Source organism: Empidonax traillii, unplaced genomic scaffold (genome assembly GCF_003031625.1).
Source record: "Empidonax traillii isolate 1590-97213 ecotype Southwest subspecies unplaced genomic scaffold, ASM303162v1 scaffold455:size476776, whole genome shotgun sequence".
NCBI lineage: Eukaryota > Metazoa > Chordata > Aves > Passeriformes > Tyrannidae > Empidonax > Empidonax traillii.
The window spans coordinates 142879-161209 of NW_020955648.1; the positions used below are offsets into that span (position 1 = coordinate 142879).

An 18331-nucleotide genomic window follows, 5' to 3' on the forward strand; every position below is an offset into this window, starting at 1 on the left:
ACTGGCACACATTGTCCTCAGGGCATGGAGGATGTAACAGCCTCTCTCACGTGTGTTTATGGGTTATTGGAGTCAAATACACACAAACACAGAACAGACCAATGCAGAGGACCTTCTCAACCTCTTCCACCTCCCCACCTACTGCAGCCTGGACATTCCTGCACCCTGGACACCCCTACGTGGGGAGGGCAGGGCTGGGGCTGAGGGTGGGAGCAGGACAGCCCTGACACTTCAACCAAACACTGTCACATGAACGGATGGACTCATCACACAGTTTGTCACACTGAACGGAAACACATCAGGGGCACCAGGATGGGCAGCAGCTCTATCGTGGCAGGGCCAGGGTGGTGGTGAGGAGCCTGGCAGGGTCGACAGCTCCTGACTGCTGCCCAAAAGACCCCCCAAGCCGTCCTGAAGTACTGCAGTGCAACCCGTGCAGAGTGGGGGTGAGGGGATCCCCTCACATCATGGACTCCTCCTCGTCCTCCTCCTCCATCTCCCGGTCCACCTCGATGGCCGTGTTCTCATAGCTGGTGATGCCCCCGTATTTCCTCATGTGGACCATCAGCGGTTTGGGGGACTGGCTGCCCACCAGGCTGGCCACGTACACACCGGTCCGGTTCTCCTCCAGCGACGGGCCCCAGTCCATGGCGGGCCGGCTGGCCTGCTGGACTCGCTGTGAGGGAACAGGCAGAGAGAGCAGGGGCATCTTGCACTCCCTCCACCCCCACCCTGCAGCTCACCCCCCCCCTCCCGGGGTACGGGGTGCTCTGCCAGCCCCTAGGGACTGGAAGAGCTCCCCGTGAGGGTGAGATGGGGCCAAATGCTTATCCTGAAGCTTTTTGGGAAGGCAGCTCTGCCTAACTGCCTTGCTGTGGGTGTTTTCTTGTCTGTGGTTGCTGGTGGTGAGGGCTTGCAGGAGTGAGGGGCTATTGCAGGGCTACAGCCCTGTGCTGTGGGGTTAGTCACGCAGACAAAGGGCTGGCCTTGGCCAACGGGGCTCCTGGCCATGCCACGGTGCCCACAGCTGTGTCAGGCCAGGTTACAGACAGCAGGAAATTGCTGCCTGGGGAGGGCAGCAAGCTCTGCTCCTTTCCATGTAACAGCCTGGGAAGAGCAGTGAAGGGCTGGGAAAGCTGTAAGCAGCCAGCAGCTCTGTAACCTGCTCCTGGGAGAAGCCTTTCCGTGCAGGGATCCCATCTGGGCTGCCTGCACAGCCTGGCAGCTGCCTGCCTTGCTCTGCCGTTGCTCCTGCCAAAGAGGTGCAAAGTCCCAGGTGCCCATGCCCGCCCCACGCTTGGGACAAATGTGCTTCCCCACAAGGCACAGCAGGCTTGCTTTGGAGTGGGAATGCACAAAGGGCTGCTCAGTACCTGCCTGGCATCATGATGAGCAGCACTGCTGGGAATGCCTTGGGATGTGCCAGCCGTCTCTCACACCCCGTGGGCAGGAAGGAGGGATGGGGGACACACCCCTCCAGGAGACAGAATACAGAAACTTCCAGAAGGTACAGGCTTGTCAGGGGCTCATGCTCACCCCTGCACACTTCTGGGTGCAATGCCAGGCCCCTCCTACCTCCCACAGTGTTCCTTCTTCTCGGAGCACAGCCACCACCATGCCCAAGGGAATCATCAGGCAGGAGAGGACTCCCATGAGGATGCCCAAGACCTCTGCCCAGGTGGGGAAGCGGTAGCTGCCGTACTCGGAGGGCTGGTACTTGACAATGTTATATACCAGCAGAGCCTATGGGATGGGAAGAAAGTGAGGTCATTCCAGAGCCCTCTGAAGGTCTCATGGTCACAAAGAAAGGCCTGGACATGATGGACAACTCCCAGCAGAACCTGGGATGGTCCCTGGGGCAGGAGATGCCAGCAGAGCAACTTGTCACACTGGGAGGTCTCCCAGGGATACTGGCACCACTGTGGCTCTCCAGCAACTCAAGCTGAGCAGTTACCATCATTGTTGCTGGGGACAGGACCATCCAGCAGGCTCTGAAGTAGGGCCCTGGTTTAAAGCCCAGCATCATGTGGATATCTCGGCAGAACCTCTTCATGCCTGGAGGAAGGAGAAGGAGAGACACTCAGAAGCTGCCAGCCCTCCCCCAGAGCCCAGTGCCTGTACCAGGCTGTGCTGCACTGATCAAAAGCAGTGGTTTGCATCCTCTACAGCAAAGAGGAGTCTCCCCCCCTAGCTGGGAGATGGAGGAGAGGGTCCCAGCTGGTGCTGTCTGTGGGACTGGTCTCAGCACCCCACGATTCTTTGGAAGGTGAATCCAGTGACGGCCGAGAAGAAACAACTGGTGGGAGCAGAGATGTTTCATGGTCCATTGTGAGGCTGTTGGTTTCCCTACCTCTCCCTCTAAATTCCTCTCTCCATATAGACAGCCCATCCTTCCCTGTACCCCTGTGGGGACAAGCCCCTTACCATAGACACGTGTCACCACGAGGCAAGTAGTGATCACCACCACCATGAGACCAAAGCCAGCACTGTAGTCGTCCAGTAGGACCAGCCAGTACATCCCACCCTGTGGATACAAAGCACAATGGCCAGCATCTCCAGGACCATCATACCAATAAATGCCCACCCAGCTCCTCCCAGTTTTGTGGGTCCTGGGGAAGACAGCAGTCAGAACACTCAAGAGACATCCTTGTGGGGTTGGTGTAGGATGAGAATAATGCTGTGTCACTCCCCTTGGACCTCACACCTTCTGCAAGCCTCATTAGCTGATGTGAATACTCGTGTCTGCACACAAGGCCCTGAGCAAAGTTTTCCCTAAAATGAAGCCCTAGTTGGTCCCCACAACGGATCCATGCCCACACCCTTACCTCTGTGGTGAGGATGAGCCCCATCAGGAAGAGGGCAATGCAGATGACAGCCGAGAATGAGGCTTTCTTTGGCCGCAGGTAGTAGGGAAATTCATCTGTCACTGCCGTAACGATGGTCTCCATGAATGCAAACTGCAGGCACAGGAGTAGAGGGTCCCCTGAGCCCTCAGGCTGCCTGTGCTCCACAGCTGGCTCAGTGGGCTCTGTCCTTACCTGGCTGTCCAGGCCCAAGGTTAACAGCATGAAGAAGAACAGGAATGACCAGAATGGAGAAAGGGGGAGCATTGTCATGGCCTGTGGGTACACCACAAAAGCCAGACCAGGACCTAGGGGAGGCAAGGGACAGCAGGTGAAAAGGTGGTGACAGGGTTCCACATGGGGGGATGGAGAAAAGGAGAGCTCAGCAGAGCAGCACCACGGCAGGGACCTGCCAGGATTTCTGCACAATGGGCAGGAGGGGTCCTGCAGCAGAGGGTGGAGGGGTGCAGGACAACCAGCCTGCTCCTTGCTCAGACCTTCCTTAGACATCACTTGCTGCTCAACCTTTACACCACAAGAACCTGTCTCCCCGCTTCCCTCCCCTTGGCCAGCTGGGCAGACATCCTCACCCCTCACACTGACATCCTCAGGTGCCTTCCATCCTGGAAGGGATGCTCCTCAGCACACCCAGGCAGAGGGGGAAGGGAAAAGGGTCTTTGTTTGGCCTCACCTGCTTTTGCCACCTGGTTAACAGGGACCCCAAGCTCCTGGGACATGTATCCCAAAACAGAGAAGATGGCAAACCCTGCCAGGATGCTGGTGATGGCATTACCCAGGGTCACTATGAAGGTGTCCCTACAGAGGAGAGATAAGATGCTCTGAATGTGCTCTCTCCGTCTCACCCCACACCAGTGCATGATGGCATTGCCAGCCCCAGGAGACACAGTAAAGTGACCCAGTGTGACTCTCCCCCAGGATCTCTCTTGGTATGTGCTTTCCAGGGTCAAAAGGAGCATATATTTCATGGCATAAGTAATTTTGTGGGGTTCCTCACAAGCTTGCTTTCCCCTGTCGAGGGGATGAGATCAAATGTCCAACACCCCACTCTGTTGGTGAACTACAAACAACTCCTGCCTCAATTCAGCAACTACAGCCCAAAACTTTGGAGCTGGGTGCTCTGCCTTGGTGCTCAGGAGAATTTTCTCCCGCAGATCCCTCTGTTCCTCTCAGGCCTGTGCGAGCTGTCAGGTATTCCCATGGTGCTCGTGCAAGGAACAGTGCTGGCTGACTGCACCGTGTACTTCTGCTGGCTTTGAACCCACTAGCTGAGGTCTTCATGGCTCCCCCCAACCCACCATCTTGACGAGACAATAGCTGGCTCCCACCTGTAGATATTCTGATGGAAGGTGTTGTACGAGGCGAAGGTGAGGAGGCCCCCAAAGCCCACCCCAAGGGAGTAGAAAATCTGCAGGGCTGCCTCAATCCACACCTGGGGGAAGGAAGAAGTTCTGAGGAGATCAGGGGTTTGGAAACTTCCTCACAAGGAAGATAGCATTGAAAATCTGCTTCCCCAGACCCCCGGGCACACCTTCCCCAGCACCCTACAGGATCTTTGTCTTTCCTTGTTAACACACTCACCAATCACAGTGGATCAGCTGGCTAGTGAAAGGGCTAACAAGAGTGTTTTAGAGCCAGCCCAGTGTGGCATTAAATGCCCTTGTAAAACTGGGCGGTCTCTTGGTGACCCCCTCTGCTGACCCCTGCTCTGTATGCTGAGATTTCTTGAGAACAACAGAACAACCAAATCCACCACAGGAAACCCACTGCCACACCCAGCCCATCACTGAGGCTGGGATGATCCTGCCCATGGTCCTGGTACCTAGGGCAGGCTGTGAGCACATCGTCCCCTCTGTGCAGAGCCAGAAACACAGGCATGGGGATGGGCCACGTGGGAAGAGTGGTCTAGAAAAGGTGTGGGGCAAAGACTTTTGGTCTAGGAGCAACCAACAGAGAGGACTTCAGGTCAGGGAGTAGTCAGAAAAGACACCTGAGTAAGGGAACTGCCACTGTTGCACACTGGAGGTGGCAGGAGAAGGTCCATTTCTGTGTCTTGAACAAATTGCACAATGTCCTGCTCACCTTGGAAGACAGCAAGTGATCGAACTGGGGCGTGAGGTAAAACCGTATCCCCTTCCAGGCCCCCTCCAGAGTCACACCACGGATGAGCAGCATCACCAGGATGAGGTATGGGAAGGTGGCAGTAAAATACACGACCTGAGGGAGAGCAGAGCGGGCTGGGAGAGCTGAGAGTGAGAGCACAGCATGAGCACTGCCCCCCTGCCCTGTCCCCTGGGTGGGATACTGCACTGCCTGGTGCCACCCTGCAGTGCCGGGGTCCTTGGGCTTCAGCAGGGCTGGTGTGTCAGCTCTGCTGGTGTCTGGGTGTGGAAGGCATCCCGGGAATGTCAGTGGATGCTGTTTGTGGGTCTCACTTTCCCAGATGTGCAGGGTTGGCAGGCACTGGTGAGCATCACTGTGAATCCCCCCAAAAGGGGACCATCCAGCCTTTACCTTGCCAGAGGATTTGACTCCCTTAAGGATGCACAGGTAGACAATAGTCCAAGAAAGGAGCAGGCACAGACACAAGTTCCAGCGGATCCTCCCGGGATCCCCGATCCCTGAGCTCCCTTGGATGTGCAGGACATATCGACTAGAGAGAAAGGAAAACCACCAGTGAGTGGCCCTTGGCACCCTCTGTCTTCTTCCAGAGGCCCTCTCTGACCCTAGAAATGCCTCTGCTGCAAAAAATAACCTTGTCAACAATCCCAGGCACTGGCAGCTATTTGCCAAGGAAATGGGAACAGTTGGTGTGAGACTAGAGGGGATGCCTGGTATCTTGAGGGCAAATTCCTAGACATTCCAGGCATGGGATTAATTTCAGCCTAATGTATCACCAGGCCAGAAAAGCAGCACTAGAACATGTCATCCCAGTGGCTAAACTGAGATATCACCCACAGCTGAGCACAAGAGCCCATCATTGCACCCAAAACAGCAGCCATGAGTGCCCACCATGCTGTGAGACATGGAGCACAGACCCTTCACCCCTCATCTCATTCCCATCCTCTCTCCTGCTGGATGCCAACCACATCCCCCATGTCCTCCTTACCTCCAGTACTCCTCGCTGGGGCTGACAGTGTTGGTGATGTTGACGGGGAAGGTGGTGTTCCCCCCCTTGATGACGTGGTGGTCCAGGCACAGGTCAGTGTTCCACCAGTTGCCGCAGTGCTGCCAGGGCAAGTCGCTTGTGAGGGATGCAAAGAGGTAGAAGAGAACATAAGCAATGATCATATTGTAGTAAATGGCCACCAAGGAGACGATGAGGATCGTGCCCATGCCAACGCCTGGAGGAAGGAGAGGGTAAAGAAGGAGTGAGCCATCTCTCCAGAGCAGAACACATCCAAAACCAGGGTCAGACACTGCATCTCAGCAGCCAAATGTTCAACCAGTCAGAGCTTCACCTGGTGGGGGAGCCTTTCATTGCCATTTTGCCCTCTGGACATGCTTTCTCTGTATTGATGATCTATTGCCTCATCCAGACAACTTTACTCCAGCTTAATGTTGAGAATAAAAGGATTTGATTTGACTTTTTTTTTTCCTTAATGTTTTATTCTTATCTTTGTCTTTAACAGTCCTTGCTTAGCTGTCATGCTCTGCCTTAATATTTTTCATACTATTTCTACTATTTCTAAACTGGTCATGCCGTCCAGAACCCTCAAAGACTGACAGGTCTCATAGATGTCTTGCAGCTATTGAAACAGCTAACCAAAAAGTCCAGCCTGCTCCACTTTCTCCTAGGATTTAACCTTTGATTCTAACAAGAGCTTTGAGGATCACAGAGTGCTGCTGCTGGTCCATGTCCTCATCAGTCAGGTCTTGCAGAGGCTCTGGACTTTCCTCACGCACCTTTAAAGAGAGGGCTTATCTTCCAGACTGCAAGTGGCCCCAGGCTGGAGAACTGGCCAAGTGACAGCTCCATGAAGAAGATGGGGATCCCACAGATGGCCAGCATGATGAAGTACGGAACCAAGAAGGCTCCTGCAAGAAACAAGAAAAAAACTCCTGAAAGCAAGACAGAGCAAACACCTCATGCCCGTCTGTGAGCGGGAACGAAGTTCATTCAATATCTGTGGCCCTGAGGGATCTATACCAAAATCTGGAAGACAGTGAGCGGCAACAGCTCACTGTCAGTGCAGGAGAAAGAGGCTGTGATTCACCTGTGCCATGCTTCCCCCCTGCTCCCAACTTTCTTTTCTCAAACACTGTGACATTCTCCAGTTATTATTGCGTGAGACAAGCAATTGCTGTGGGAGCAGTTGGACCAGCACTTTGCACCATCACCCCAGGCTCTTGCCTTGCAAAAGGCTCCCCACTTCGATAGCTGGGAAGAATTTGCTGACCCTGCGGAGTCCTGAAGGACACCAGGTCAAGAAACTGTTGGATACCAAGACAGATGGTCTGGTGGTGTTCAGTTCAGCATTGAGCCAGAGATTTCTCCAGGTCCAGGAATAAATGTCCCACCAGCCCAGCTCAGGGATGGGGAAACCAGCCACTCCAAAGGATGCCCAGGTACCTCCTCCGTTGGTGTAAGCCCTGTAAGGAAATCTCCAGACGTTTCCAAGGCCAACGCAGTATCCGATGCAGGAGAGGAGGAAATCCAGCCGCCCTGTCCAGTTCCCTCTGTCCTCTGGGCACTCGGAGCCCAGGTCCCCATCCTGGCTGCTGGGGCTTACCAGGAGATCTGGTGTCACCGGCTGAGTGAGGGAACGGGGTATGGGAGGAGGCAGACAGGAGTCAAGGAGGGAATAAAAACAGAGAATGAAGAATGGGAGAGTGAGAAGGAGTGCCAAGAACTCCCGTGTGAATTTGTAACCCCGAGTCGCAGCACTGACACTTGTTCCTTGGGGACACCCCATCACAGCAGCTCTCTGGTCACCACCCCAGGCAATGTCCTGCTCTGCCACTGAGCAAGGAAAGGGGATAAATGCAACCCCACATGGCTAGAGGTTCCCTGGGAAAGGCCGGATGGTCCTGGTTCAACACCCTGGGAACGCTCACCAGGACCCACTTTGCAACCCCAAGTTACAAAGACATGCTTTCCAGGGGCCACAATAAACTTGCTGGATATCCTGCAGAACACGGGCATGAGGACAGCAGGAGAACACTGTGGCGTGCCAGGGAGTGTGACACCCCATCCCCATGTGCCTCTGCCATGCCAGGCACTCAACTGGCTGCTATTAAATGCTCCACACATTTTTCACACTTTTCCAACTGCCAAAAGCCTACGCTGTGGGTATTTCGTGATGCTCCCAGTTGTCCCTGCTGAGAGACCTCCTTCCAGTTTTCCTAATGTGCCCTGTATCAATGCAGCACAGGCAGGGGATTAACACATTCCCTTCCTTCCCACTGTCTCAGCTCTGCAAGAGGGAGGTGTGAGTCCTGCAATCCGTTTAGGCAGGGGTGAGGTACCATAAGGACTCCTTACTGTTTGTGTGTGGGTGTATATCAGGCCTCCAGTGAGATATTTGGTCTGAATTTCCCCAGTCTCCTGACCGTGGGAGAGTGGGAAAGGCGTCCCTGCTGGATCCCATCCCTCCAGAGCTGAAAGCCTAAGCCAGCAGCTGCCAGGTGAGGTCCCATCACAGATATTCCCTCAGCAAGACCAGGTAGCAAAAAAGTGGTGGGATGAGGATCCTCTCCCTGTGGTACCACGTGTTGCTGTGCCCTGTCATGGCAGTATATCACATTCATACTGAAGCACAGGAAAATTCTGGGGTCCCTGCTGACAAAGCACCAGGACCAGGGCAGGAAAAACCCATTTGGGAACCTTCTCCTCTTCTTTGTCTCTCCAAAGGAAAAGGCAGCCCTCTTCATGTCCCTGTTCACGGTCCTAGGGAATAAGCCTATGGGATGTGGTTGAGGGAAAGGGGTCTGGATTTGGAGGGATCAGCCAGAAGGAATTGTGAGTTCCCTGCACCAGCATTCACATGTCTGCAGCAGACCCAAATTCTCCTGGAGACCAGAGCTAGCTGCTGAGCAGAGCTCAGCCCTGCCCTGCCACAGCCTTCGGGAAGGTGGCAGCCACCTCCTCTGCTCTCCTCCTCCTCTCTGGCTGGACTGGACTGGGGGATGCTCTTCCTGTCGGTTCCCATGGAGACACTGAGCTGTGTTGTGATGGCGAGGGCTTCCAGCTCCCACCCTTCACAGGGTGGACCCCAAACCCCCAGACGCCGGCACCACAGACAAGCTGCTTGCAGCCCAAAGGCACCAAACATGGAGGCGAACTCAGCCCCATCCCCACCTGGTGTGAAAACCCCCCTGAGGGACAGGACAAGCCAGGGCAAACTCTTCCCAAAGCCAACCTGAAACACACAGCCCCAGCAAAGCTGTTACACCAAATCCCCCCGTGAAAAACCCATCCCCACTGGATGCCTCCATCACAAGGCGAGGAACAGAAGAAAAAAGTTTCAGAAACACAGGATGAAAAGCCAAAATATGACCCAAATATAATACTGTTGCTACAAAACCGTTGCTGCCTGGCAGCCCTCCTGCAGCTGTTCATTACAGCTCTCTGGCTTTGCAACATCTCCAAGCCATGGCCATGCCTGCTAATTAGCCCAGCACACACAGCAGCCATGACCTGCAGCTGCCTCTGCTTGCAGGGGATGGACAGGCTGCGCTGCAACACCTCCCCAAAAGTTTCAGCAGATAAAACCTGTATTCAGAAGTCCCTGCTCAGTGGGAACCATCACAGTTGGGTCTTCCCCCCAGAAATGCTTCCCCGTCCATCACACTGCCTCAGGGGAGCTTTGGTTTTCCAGGTTTGCATCACAGAAAACCAGCAAGCATGGATGCTGGGAGATCATTAAATCCTCTGCCTGACTCCTGCATCTCTGTCTGAATCCTAAACACCTACGAGAGGAGCTGCAAAAGCTGATTACATGCGGTGCCCGTCCATCAGATATAGCACAGAAATCAACACAGAGGCATCAACGAGAAGAGTAAGGAACCAATTGGACCTTTTCCAATCTGTAAATGGCCTTCTCCCCATTTCAGTCCCCTTTTCAAGGGCCATGGGATGTAGTCTGTCACCTGTGTTTCAGTGATGACTGCCCCCCTTATAAATATCTTTAACTGGAGCTCTGCAGTTTAAATTTGAGACCCCACAGCAGAATGCAGAGACTGCTCAAGCATCAGGTAGACCCTGAAGACAGTGACAGTGTGGTCCCCCATCAGGCAGGTTTGGGAGGCACAAGCTAGGAATGCTGCTGGAAAATACACACAAAGGCTGTTCCATGACCAGAATGCTCAAAAATACCCCAAATCCCAGCCTTTCCATAGAAATCACAGAAAAACCGGCCTACTTGCCTGGCTTAAAATGAATTGCAAAGCACAGTATTTAAGGATTCTAGCCCATCTTTGTCCCAAATAGCAGAGAAAAGCACACCTCCCTACTTCAGACTGCTGGAAATCTCACACACCCGCTCGATTCCAGACCCTTTTTTTTAGGATTAATGCTCCCTTTCAGCCTCTGTCATAACAGGAATTTTCTTTTTCAGCAGCAGCTGAAGTGCTCCAGTGCTACAATATTGCTCTAGTGCTTTCCACCGTCAACTGCCATCCTTCAAACCGGGCTCCCGTCTCGCAGTTCTAAACAGACGGGGACCAACAGCTCCCTTGGCAACCACGGCCTCTTTGAACACAGCATCACTTCTCATTATTCACCAAAAGATGTTCCCAAAGAAGTCAGCAAATCAAAGGTCACCGAGAAAAAAAAAAAAAAAAAAGGAAGCACTTCAGTTTCTGCCAAGATAAGAGCTCATGTCCATAAGGAAATCGCCCTGTGCTAATTATTTTCTGTAAACCAATTTACTTAAACCAGTCCAAAACTCAGCTGTATCCATGAAAAAAACAGCCAGATCAAAGTTGCTTTTTCATGGCATTTTGTCTCCACTCAAGCTGGCGTCGTGGGGTTATTTTGCCAGTGTTTCGTGCGTGGATCACAGCCTTTGATCGGGAGAAATGCCACCCGGCGCCAGATTTCTCCCCTGCGGATCTGAACACAGTGAGTCTCTACAGTGTGAGTCACTTTGGATTAGTTTGAATTGCTTGTTAATCTCTGAGAGAAAAAAAAAAAAAAAAACAACAACGGAACAGCATGAAAATTAATTCAAATGTAATATCGCTTAGAAAGTGAAGTAAATAAAGTGTCGCTATGGTGTGGGAGAGCCCCTCAAAGGGCTGCACTGACCCTGGGTGCCCCCAGCCCATGCCATGAGAGAGAGCAAGAGATGGTGGAGTCAGCACAGGGGGCTTTGGGGGCTGGAGATGGTTGAGGCTGAAGCAAACTCATTACAGTGATGTCCAAAGTTCGGGCAGTACACATGGATACACGTGGCTTGCCAGTGGGAAGTGGATCACAATGAGAGGGAGAGGAGGCTCTCAGGGTCCTGGGTGGGTGCTGCAGTGGGGCTGGGCACATCATCATCCACTGCCAGCCCCAGGCAAGCCCAATGCCAGTGCTGGATACACAGATCCCAAGGTGGCTGCGAGCACCAAGTTTTCCCTCTGGAGCTCAGCAAGTGGTTTTGGGTAATGGAGGACAGAGGGCTCTGAGCAGCACTGGGATTGGAGAAAATAAGTCCAGAGACATCTGCTTTCCATCCCAGCTGATTGCCATGGGGCTAAATGAATTCCTGAATAAATGCTAAACAGGATCACCAGCATCAAGTAACTCAGAAAGCCATTGGAAGGGATAAAGACAACTTTTAGTGGATCTTGCAGTCACAAAGGCATCTGAAAAAGCAATTTGTACGAAAGAGGGGAAGAGAGAAGAGCCAGACAATGCCTCCAAACAAGAGTGGAGAAACAGCAGATTGCTGCTGGCTGTCAACAGGCCACTGCTGGCTTTTTTACGTCATGTCTCAATATCCTAGGAATTTCCGGGCAAGGATGAAACTCTCCTGGGTTTTCATTCATCAGGGTGCTGGCATAGGTTGAGTCACCCTGCCCTGTGGTTAATGGGCATGGATTGGCAGAGAGCAGAGCCAAAGTGGCTCCCAGCCCTGGGGTCACTGCCTGTGATGCTCCAGGAAGTGCTGACCCACTGGCAGCAGTGGTGCATTCCCATGGTGGAGCTGTGGCTGACAGCCTCTGCCACCCTGCTCCACCCTGTCCCCGTGGGGGACAGGCACGAGAAAAGTCCCCAGAGTGGGGGGAACTGGGAACTCAGAGAGGCTGTAAGAGCAGAGTGGCAGCAGAGGGGAGCCTGGGATGGGATAGCCTGACAGCTGGGTTTGAAAAGGGTTTCCAGCAGGACAGAAGAAGGATTTGTAGTCTGCCACCTCTGCCCTGAACCCAGAGTTCAGTGTTCAGCTGGCCCCCCACCACTCAGACCCCTTTAAATCCTGCGGAGGAGGATGAGGAGGCAATCCAAACTGCAGGTGGGAAAGGCACTGCCCAGCTCCCTGTGAGGGACTCCTTACCCCACTCCGAGCCCGGGGGTTGGTGGGAGCAGCGTCCCCGGGGTGCCAGGCTGCGGGGAGCCAGCTCTGTCCCGGTGCCACCCTCGGTGTCTGGGCAGACACAACATGAGTCACCCACCGCCGGCAGCACCTGCTGGCAGGGGAGGCTTGGGGGTGCGGGCAGCGGTGCCTCCCGCTCAGGGCAGCGAGGCAGGAGCGGTGGGCACGAAACGCCCCATCCCTCTGCCCACAGTGCCTCTTTGGCCCCGAGCACGGAATCTATCCCCTAATATCCGACTAATCCCTGTCGGCTGCCCACGAAGGCTCCCGAGGACAAGATGCAAGGCGATAGACGTGCCTCCCCCTCTCCCTGCTCCCAGCCCGGGGTTATCCTTGCTCCCCGCTCCCAGCCCGGGGGGTACCCCCGCTCCTGGCTCTCACCTCCCGGGGGTAAGCCCTGCTCCCCGGCTCCTATCCCTGGGGTACTCCCGCTCCCGGCTCTCACCTTCCGGAGATGCTGCGGCCGAACCTTCTTCATGCCAGACCCTGTTGCTATGCGCTCCCCGCTCCGACACTTTTCGTCTCGCTCTCTCCGGCGCTGGGGAGGGCCGAGGGGGAGAGGGAAAGGGATGGCCGGCACTGGGGGTGCCCCTCTGCTACCGGGGGGAGCTGGGGAACGGCAGGAGCGAGGCTGAAGGAAAGGTTTGCCTCGAGTGGAGGATGGCTGCGTGCGGAGCAGGGAGGGAGGAGGGAGGTCTGTCTGTCAAACGCACTCCTGGCGGGGAAAGGGGGGCTCTGGGACCTCAGCCCCCGACCTGGGCAGCAAGGGGGAACGGCTGCTGCCTCACTCATGCCACGTATGCATCAGGTGTCCCTAGGGATGGACCTGACTTTGCAGGCACTCTGACACTGAGCACCCCACGTGCCCCAAGCAGCATTGGCAGAAGCGCTAGTGCAGATGCTGAAAGCTCACAGCACCTTCCTGTCCAGCTCTGAGCTGATTTTCCTATAGCAGGGCACAGCTGGAGGCTGAGCAGGTCAGAAGTGCCTTCTCCCCATGGCGCCTGAGCCCAGCCCCTGGCCCGGGGAGAAGGAGGAGGGATGTTCCACAGCCATCAGCCCCTTGGGTAGCACCAGCACATCCCACCGAGCTGGGGGCAAGAGCAATCCTTGGGCAGCCCCCAGGGTGAGTGACTGAGCCCAGCACACCGTGGAGCACAGGTCACATCTCCAGGGTCCAGATGTCCCTGTTGGGTCAGGCTGTCATCCAGGGAGCTGCATCAGGCACTGTCCCTTCATGCAGGGCAGGGATGCTTTGTTTGCCTTTCGTGCCAGTGCAATCTGAGTCAGCCCTTTGACTTTTTCTCTTGGTAGCCACCTAAAGGGAAGTGTCCCACGGCCACCCCTGTGACATGAGAGAGGAGAGGCTAATGTCACCTTATTACAACTGTCTCAGCCCTGTGTCACCAGCATGGAGTGAGCCGTGGACAAACAACCCAACATTCCTGGGTGGACTTCAGGCCCTCGTCTTCTGTCACCCAGGGCAGTATTTGCCAGCAGAGACATCCAGGGCTGATGCTGCCCTGAAATGTCCGTGTTGATACTGCTGCTGCTGGGGTGCTCTGTATCTGGAGCTGCCTTTTCTGGTTTGTCTGGTGCTGCTCTGAGAGCACCATCAGCTCTCCATTGCCTGGGACCACCGGGGAGGAGAGATCCCACCCTGGGCACCTGGCATGCTCCAGGGTCTCACTGCATGGCTGGCTCAAGTCCTGCATTGCCCCGGAGCTGGCAAGAGGCCCACTTCATGGAACAGCACCCACCAGAGGAGTAGGAACTAGAAAGAGCAGTGCAGTCCAGGGACCCCAAAAACCCCAGGAGAGCTCAGGAGGAGTACAAGGGTATTGCACAGCTGTTCCCGTGCCTTGATCCTCAAGGAGCTGGTACTAGGAAGCACTGACAGGGCTTGCAAGCATTTTCTAGCAAGTTTTGCTTCCTCCCACCCCACCTCTGAGCCACCCCTGTGACATCAGGTAAACCTTTCCCTTCTTCTGGGCCGAAGCATGGACAGAGCAGGGAAAGCAAACACGTCTCTCCATCCTGATGCAGAACTGACAGGCACTGGCACTGCCTGGTGGGCAAGGAGAGGGTGGAACACGGGCTGGGGAAACACCCTTGCCCACCCTGCCCGGGCAGCCCACCCACACCTGAGTGGCAGCCACTTGGGAAGAGGCAAGAAGGTGGCTGGCAGCAAGATGGGACTGTGCCCAGATCCACGGCGCAGGCACGAGGAAGGCGACAGCGGCCGTGGTGCTCTGGTTAGTCACTGCTGGGAAGCGTGCCACACTGTAGGACGGTGGTGTGCTCGGCCACCTGCTGTGTGTGACCTTATTTTGATGATGATCTCAAGATTTCTCTAAGGAGGAGTGAAGCTGAGCAGCGGGAGGTGACAAAAAAAGCAGAGGAAGGAAGAAGAAGAAACTGCAGGGGCTTGTTGGGGGCATCCCCCAGGATCCCCTGGCCTTGATGGCAGGCTGTCCCCATAAGGACCAGGCTCCATGTGGGACGTATGACTCAGGAGGCAGCTGCAGCAGGTGCTAAATCCAGGTGTCTGTCACCTGCCAGGGGTGCAACTGTCAGGGTGGCACACGTCCAGGAGGTTTGAGTCAAAGGTTTCAAAGCTGACGGGCACATGGTGTCCACCAGCCCATTCCTGGCACAGGGGGGACCCTGCAGGGTTTGCCCATCCCTGCCCAAACAGCAGATGCAGGGCGGCAGGGGAGGACATGGGAGCGGGGACACAGCAGATGCATTTCGTCACCCGGTCAAGGGGCGTGTGTGTGTGTAGGGGGAAGGGGTTGACTGGGTGTGTGGGCGCATTTATTGCCTCTTCCCGCCAGCGCCGGCTCCCTGTGCACACACGGGTGGCAGGGACCCAAGGGCACAGCCCACGGCTCCCTGGACTTTTACCCTGCTGTGCAAACAGGCAGGCGCCAGATTAGGGTATCAGTTGGAATTTCATCCTGTCAGTGGCACCCGCAGCCTCTCTGGGCGGGTGGCGGAGCATCTTTCCTCTGTCCCGGCCCCTGGCCTACCTGAGGCAACCCAAGAGTGCAGGTGAATTTGGGAGATGCACATTTCATCCCCCTGGGGCTCTGTTCCTCCCCAGACTCGCCCCTTGCAGACAACAGTGGTGCCCATGCTGGGTTGCCATCACCCCATCCCCTGCCAGAGCAGGATCCCACTGCTGGTCTCCATGTGGCAGTGGCAAAATTGGATGTCAAAGGCAGCCAAAGCCCACTGAGGGAGGATGATGAGTGTGGAGGAGCCAGCCCCTGGCATGGTGACCGTGCTGTAGTCTGCACATAGAAATGACTCCGCTTTCCCCTGTCCAGCCCAGCTCTTCAGGCCCATCCAGTCTTATCCCTTTCTTATGTGGTACCAGCTCCACTGTCTTTGCCTCCCCCCACTTGTTTTAACTCCTGATTCCCCATGTCCTCTTGCAAGGGTGTGGAGAGGTGGTGGTCCCATGCCATGGGCAGCCTGGCACTGTGCTGGTGAGTGTGGGGTCACCAGGGTGCAGTGGTAGGTGCAGCTGCTGTTGCAATTGCAGGAACAAACCCTTTGCTCTGTCCCTCTCTCTGCAATGCTACCTCATCCTGTTCCTGCTCCTCCATCTCCTCCACCCACGAGGACTTTCTCCTGCTGCAGGTGTCCCTCCACAGCCACCTGCCCTGCTCTGGCACCTCAGCACACACATCTCCACGTCTTCTCAGGCAATGCTTGGCACTGAGAGGAGTTTTGGGGCTGGACAAGCCATTTTGGGCAGGGATTTACTCAGTGCTCTTCTGGACTGGGGGTACACTGCTGGGATGGAGAGGGGAGAGTGCTGGGCACCAATGCCAGCTGTCCCAGGCACTATCTCACATCCTCGTTCTCTGTTTGTTCATCTTGGACAAGGAGGATATTCAGCCCATCGACAGCCATAAAATGAGATTAGAGACCAGGAGGCGCCAATGGGAGCTGGCCTTGTTCTTTGGCCTCTGCCAGCCCAAGCATGGCCTCACCCTTTCCCCGCTGTCTCCAGGGCTGCCAGTTTGCAGCCGCTTGGTCACCCGTCACTGTCATCCCTCCTGGTGCCAAAGGAACGAGATGTGGCAGCGCCAAGCCACGATATGAGCCATGACACAGCCAGCAACCCCTGTGGGATGGGCACAGTGTGTGCTACATGGGCAAGGCTGCTGTCCCACCTTCCCGACCCTGGCTGTGCTCAGCGGCAGCGGCGCCAGTGTGACTCCTGAGCCAGCACCCTCCCCTGCCACAGCGCCGTGGGCCAGGAGGGACAGCAACAAACCTGTGGCACGCAGGATTCCTGCTCATTTTTATTTTCACCGATGCCTAAAAATAAAAAGGAAAACCAATTCTGCCTTATTTACACAAAAACTGAGCCAAAGTCCCGAGCTGATGGGAACGTTTGTCCTCATCAGTGTGTGCACCTGGCAGCAGCGGCCATGGGAGGTGTCACCAGTCCCTGCAGAAAGGACACCCAAAGCCTTTGGGGGCTGGAGCACAGCAGTGGGTGCAGTGGGATAACGGACCCACTTGTAAAAGCCACAGCACACCTGGGCACCGTGTGTTCTGGGGTCTGTGAACAGTGTGGGGCTGGCAGTGGGCAGGGCAGCCAAGGGATATGAGGCACAAGACACTGTTGGGTGGGATGCGAGGGCTTAGCTGGGTGCTCTGCAGGCAGCAGGGACATGTCTGCTGCTCCATGTTCCCAGAGGATGCTGGGAAAGGTCACACAAGCCACCATGCAAGGCTCATGCTCCCTCATCCCTGTCTTGGTCTTTGGAAGCCACAGCCCAGGAGCACCTGGCTCACTGCTGAGCAGGAGCCACAGACCCTCTTGTGCCCCAGCTGTGCCCCAGCCAGTGCCCCACTGGCCTTTGAGTCTGCTGAAACTGGGCTGTCCATTAATCTGGGCCAGTACAGTGGTCAGGACTCAGGGGTGTGGGAGGAAGGGACTGCTCAGCTGCAGTTCACCAGCAGGAATGGACAGGGGTTGGTTACTGGCCTAGGGCACAGGGCAGGTAGAAGGAGGTACAGTGGATGGAGGAGGGAGGAGACAGGGAGGACAAAATCTGTAGTCCTCTAGTCTGTAGTTGTAAAGAAAATAGGGGAAAAAAATGCTTCTTTGTCTTTCTGAAAACCACTTCTCCCTGCCCAAACACCAGGGGTGCATGACAGCCTGTTCACATGCCTGAGATGGCTCCTGCCCACCTGGCAGCAGCTCCCAGTGTCTGTGGTGACTGTGATCCCTGGGACTAGCACACTGAACTCTCCTGGTGTCAACCCTTCTGGACAGCATGGGGCCGGTTCTTGTACCCTATCCCTATGGCAAACCTTCTGTTCTCCTCCCCTTCCCCACAGGAAGGTGGTCTCAGGTCTCAGCAGGATGGTCTGCCTGCAGTGTGCCTCTGCCAGGCTTCCTTCTCTCCTCTCCCTGTGCTCCAGCTGGAGGATGGCTGCAGTGCTGTCTTGCCATGGCACAGCCAAGGGGCACCAGGACTGCTGGACACGTCTCCACGTGGCTCTTTTTGTCTGCAGGGGCAGAGCTGAGGATGGGGGAGTGGGCACTGCCAGGGTGGCTGAGGACATGGACAGGACTGTTCAGGAACTCTTGCCAAGGATGTGTTCCAGCTTGCCACCATCACTGTGGTTTGAAGAACTCCCCCATCATGTCCTACAGCCAAGTGTCTTGCCAACTTGCTCTGCCCTCCTCACACCATGTCCAGGAGACCAGCTCAGCAGAAATCCATTTTGCCTTGAGTCCAGCCAGGTCTTTTTTCTACTTCAGTCTTGTTCAAACTGCCCAAAAGCAGATGGATAGCCAGGAGGACCAGAGGAAGCATCCTTCCAGTTCCACCTGGAGCACCACAGGAGAGCCCTCTTCCACAACCACCCCCTCTCTTCTGCTGACATAAGGACCTTGCCTTGGGCTACAGAGAC

The 18331-nt window shown here is 55.5% G+C and overlaps 1 protein-coding gene across 1 annotated transcript; it reads right to left on the reverse strand.

The window, feature by feature from the left end:
* Positions 1-460: 460 nt before the first annotated feature.
* Positions 461-13166, reverse strand: SLC6A7 (solute carrier family 6 member 7). The gene is made up of 14 exons (XM_027895311.1): positions 12831-13166; positions 7435-7615; positions 6768-6899; positions 5971-6205; positions 5376-5514; positions 4944-5078; positions 4190-4293; positions 3535-3659; positions 3039-3151; positions 2826-2957; positions 2425-2524; positions 1955-2055; positions 1576-1743; positions 461-676 (listed from the first exon to the last, which is right to left on the reverse strand). Exons 1-14 carry the CDS (start codon positions 12861-12863, stop codon positions 461-463), a joined length of 1914 nt encoding a protein of 637 aa, XP_027751112.1. The 5' UTR covers positions 12864-13166.
* Between the last annotated feature and the right edge of the window lie 5165 nt (positions 13167-18331).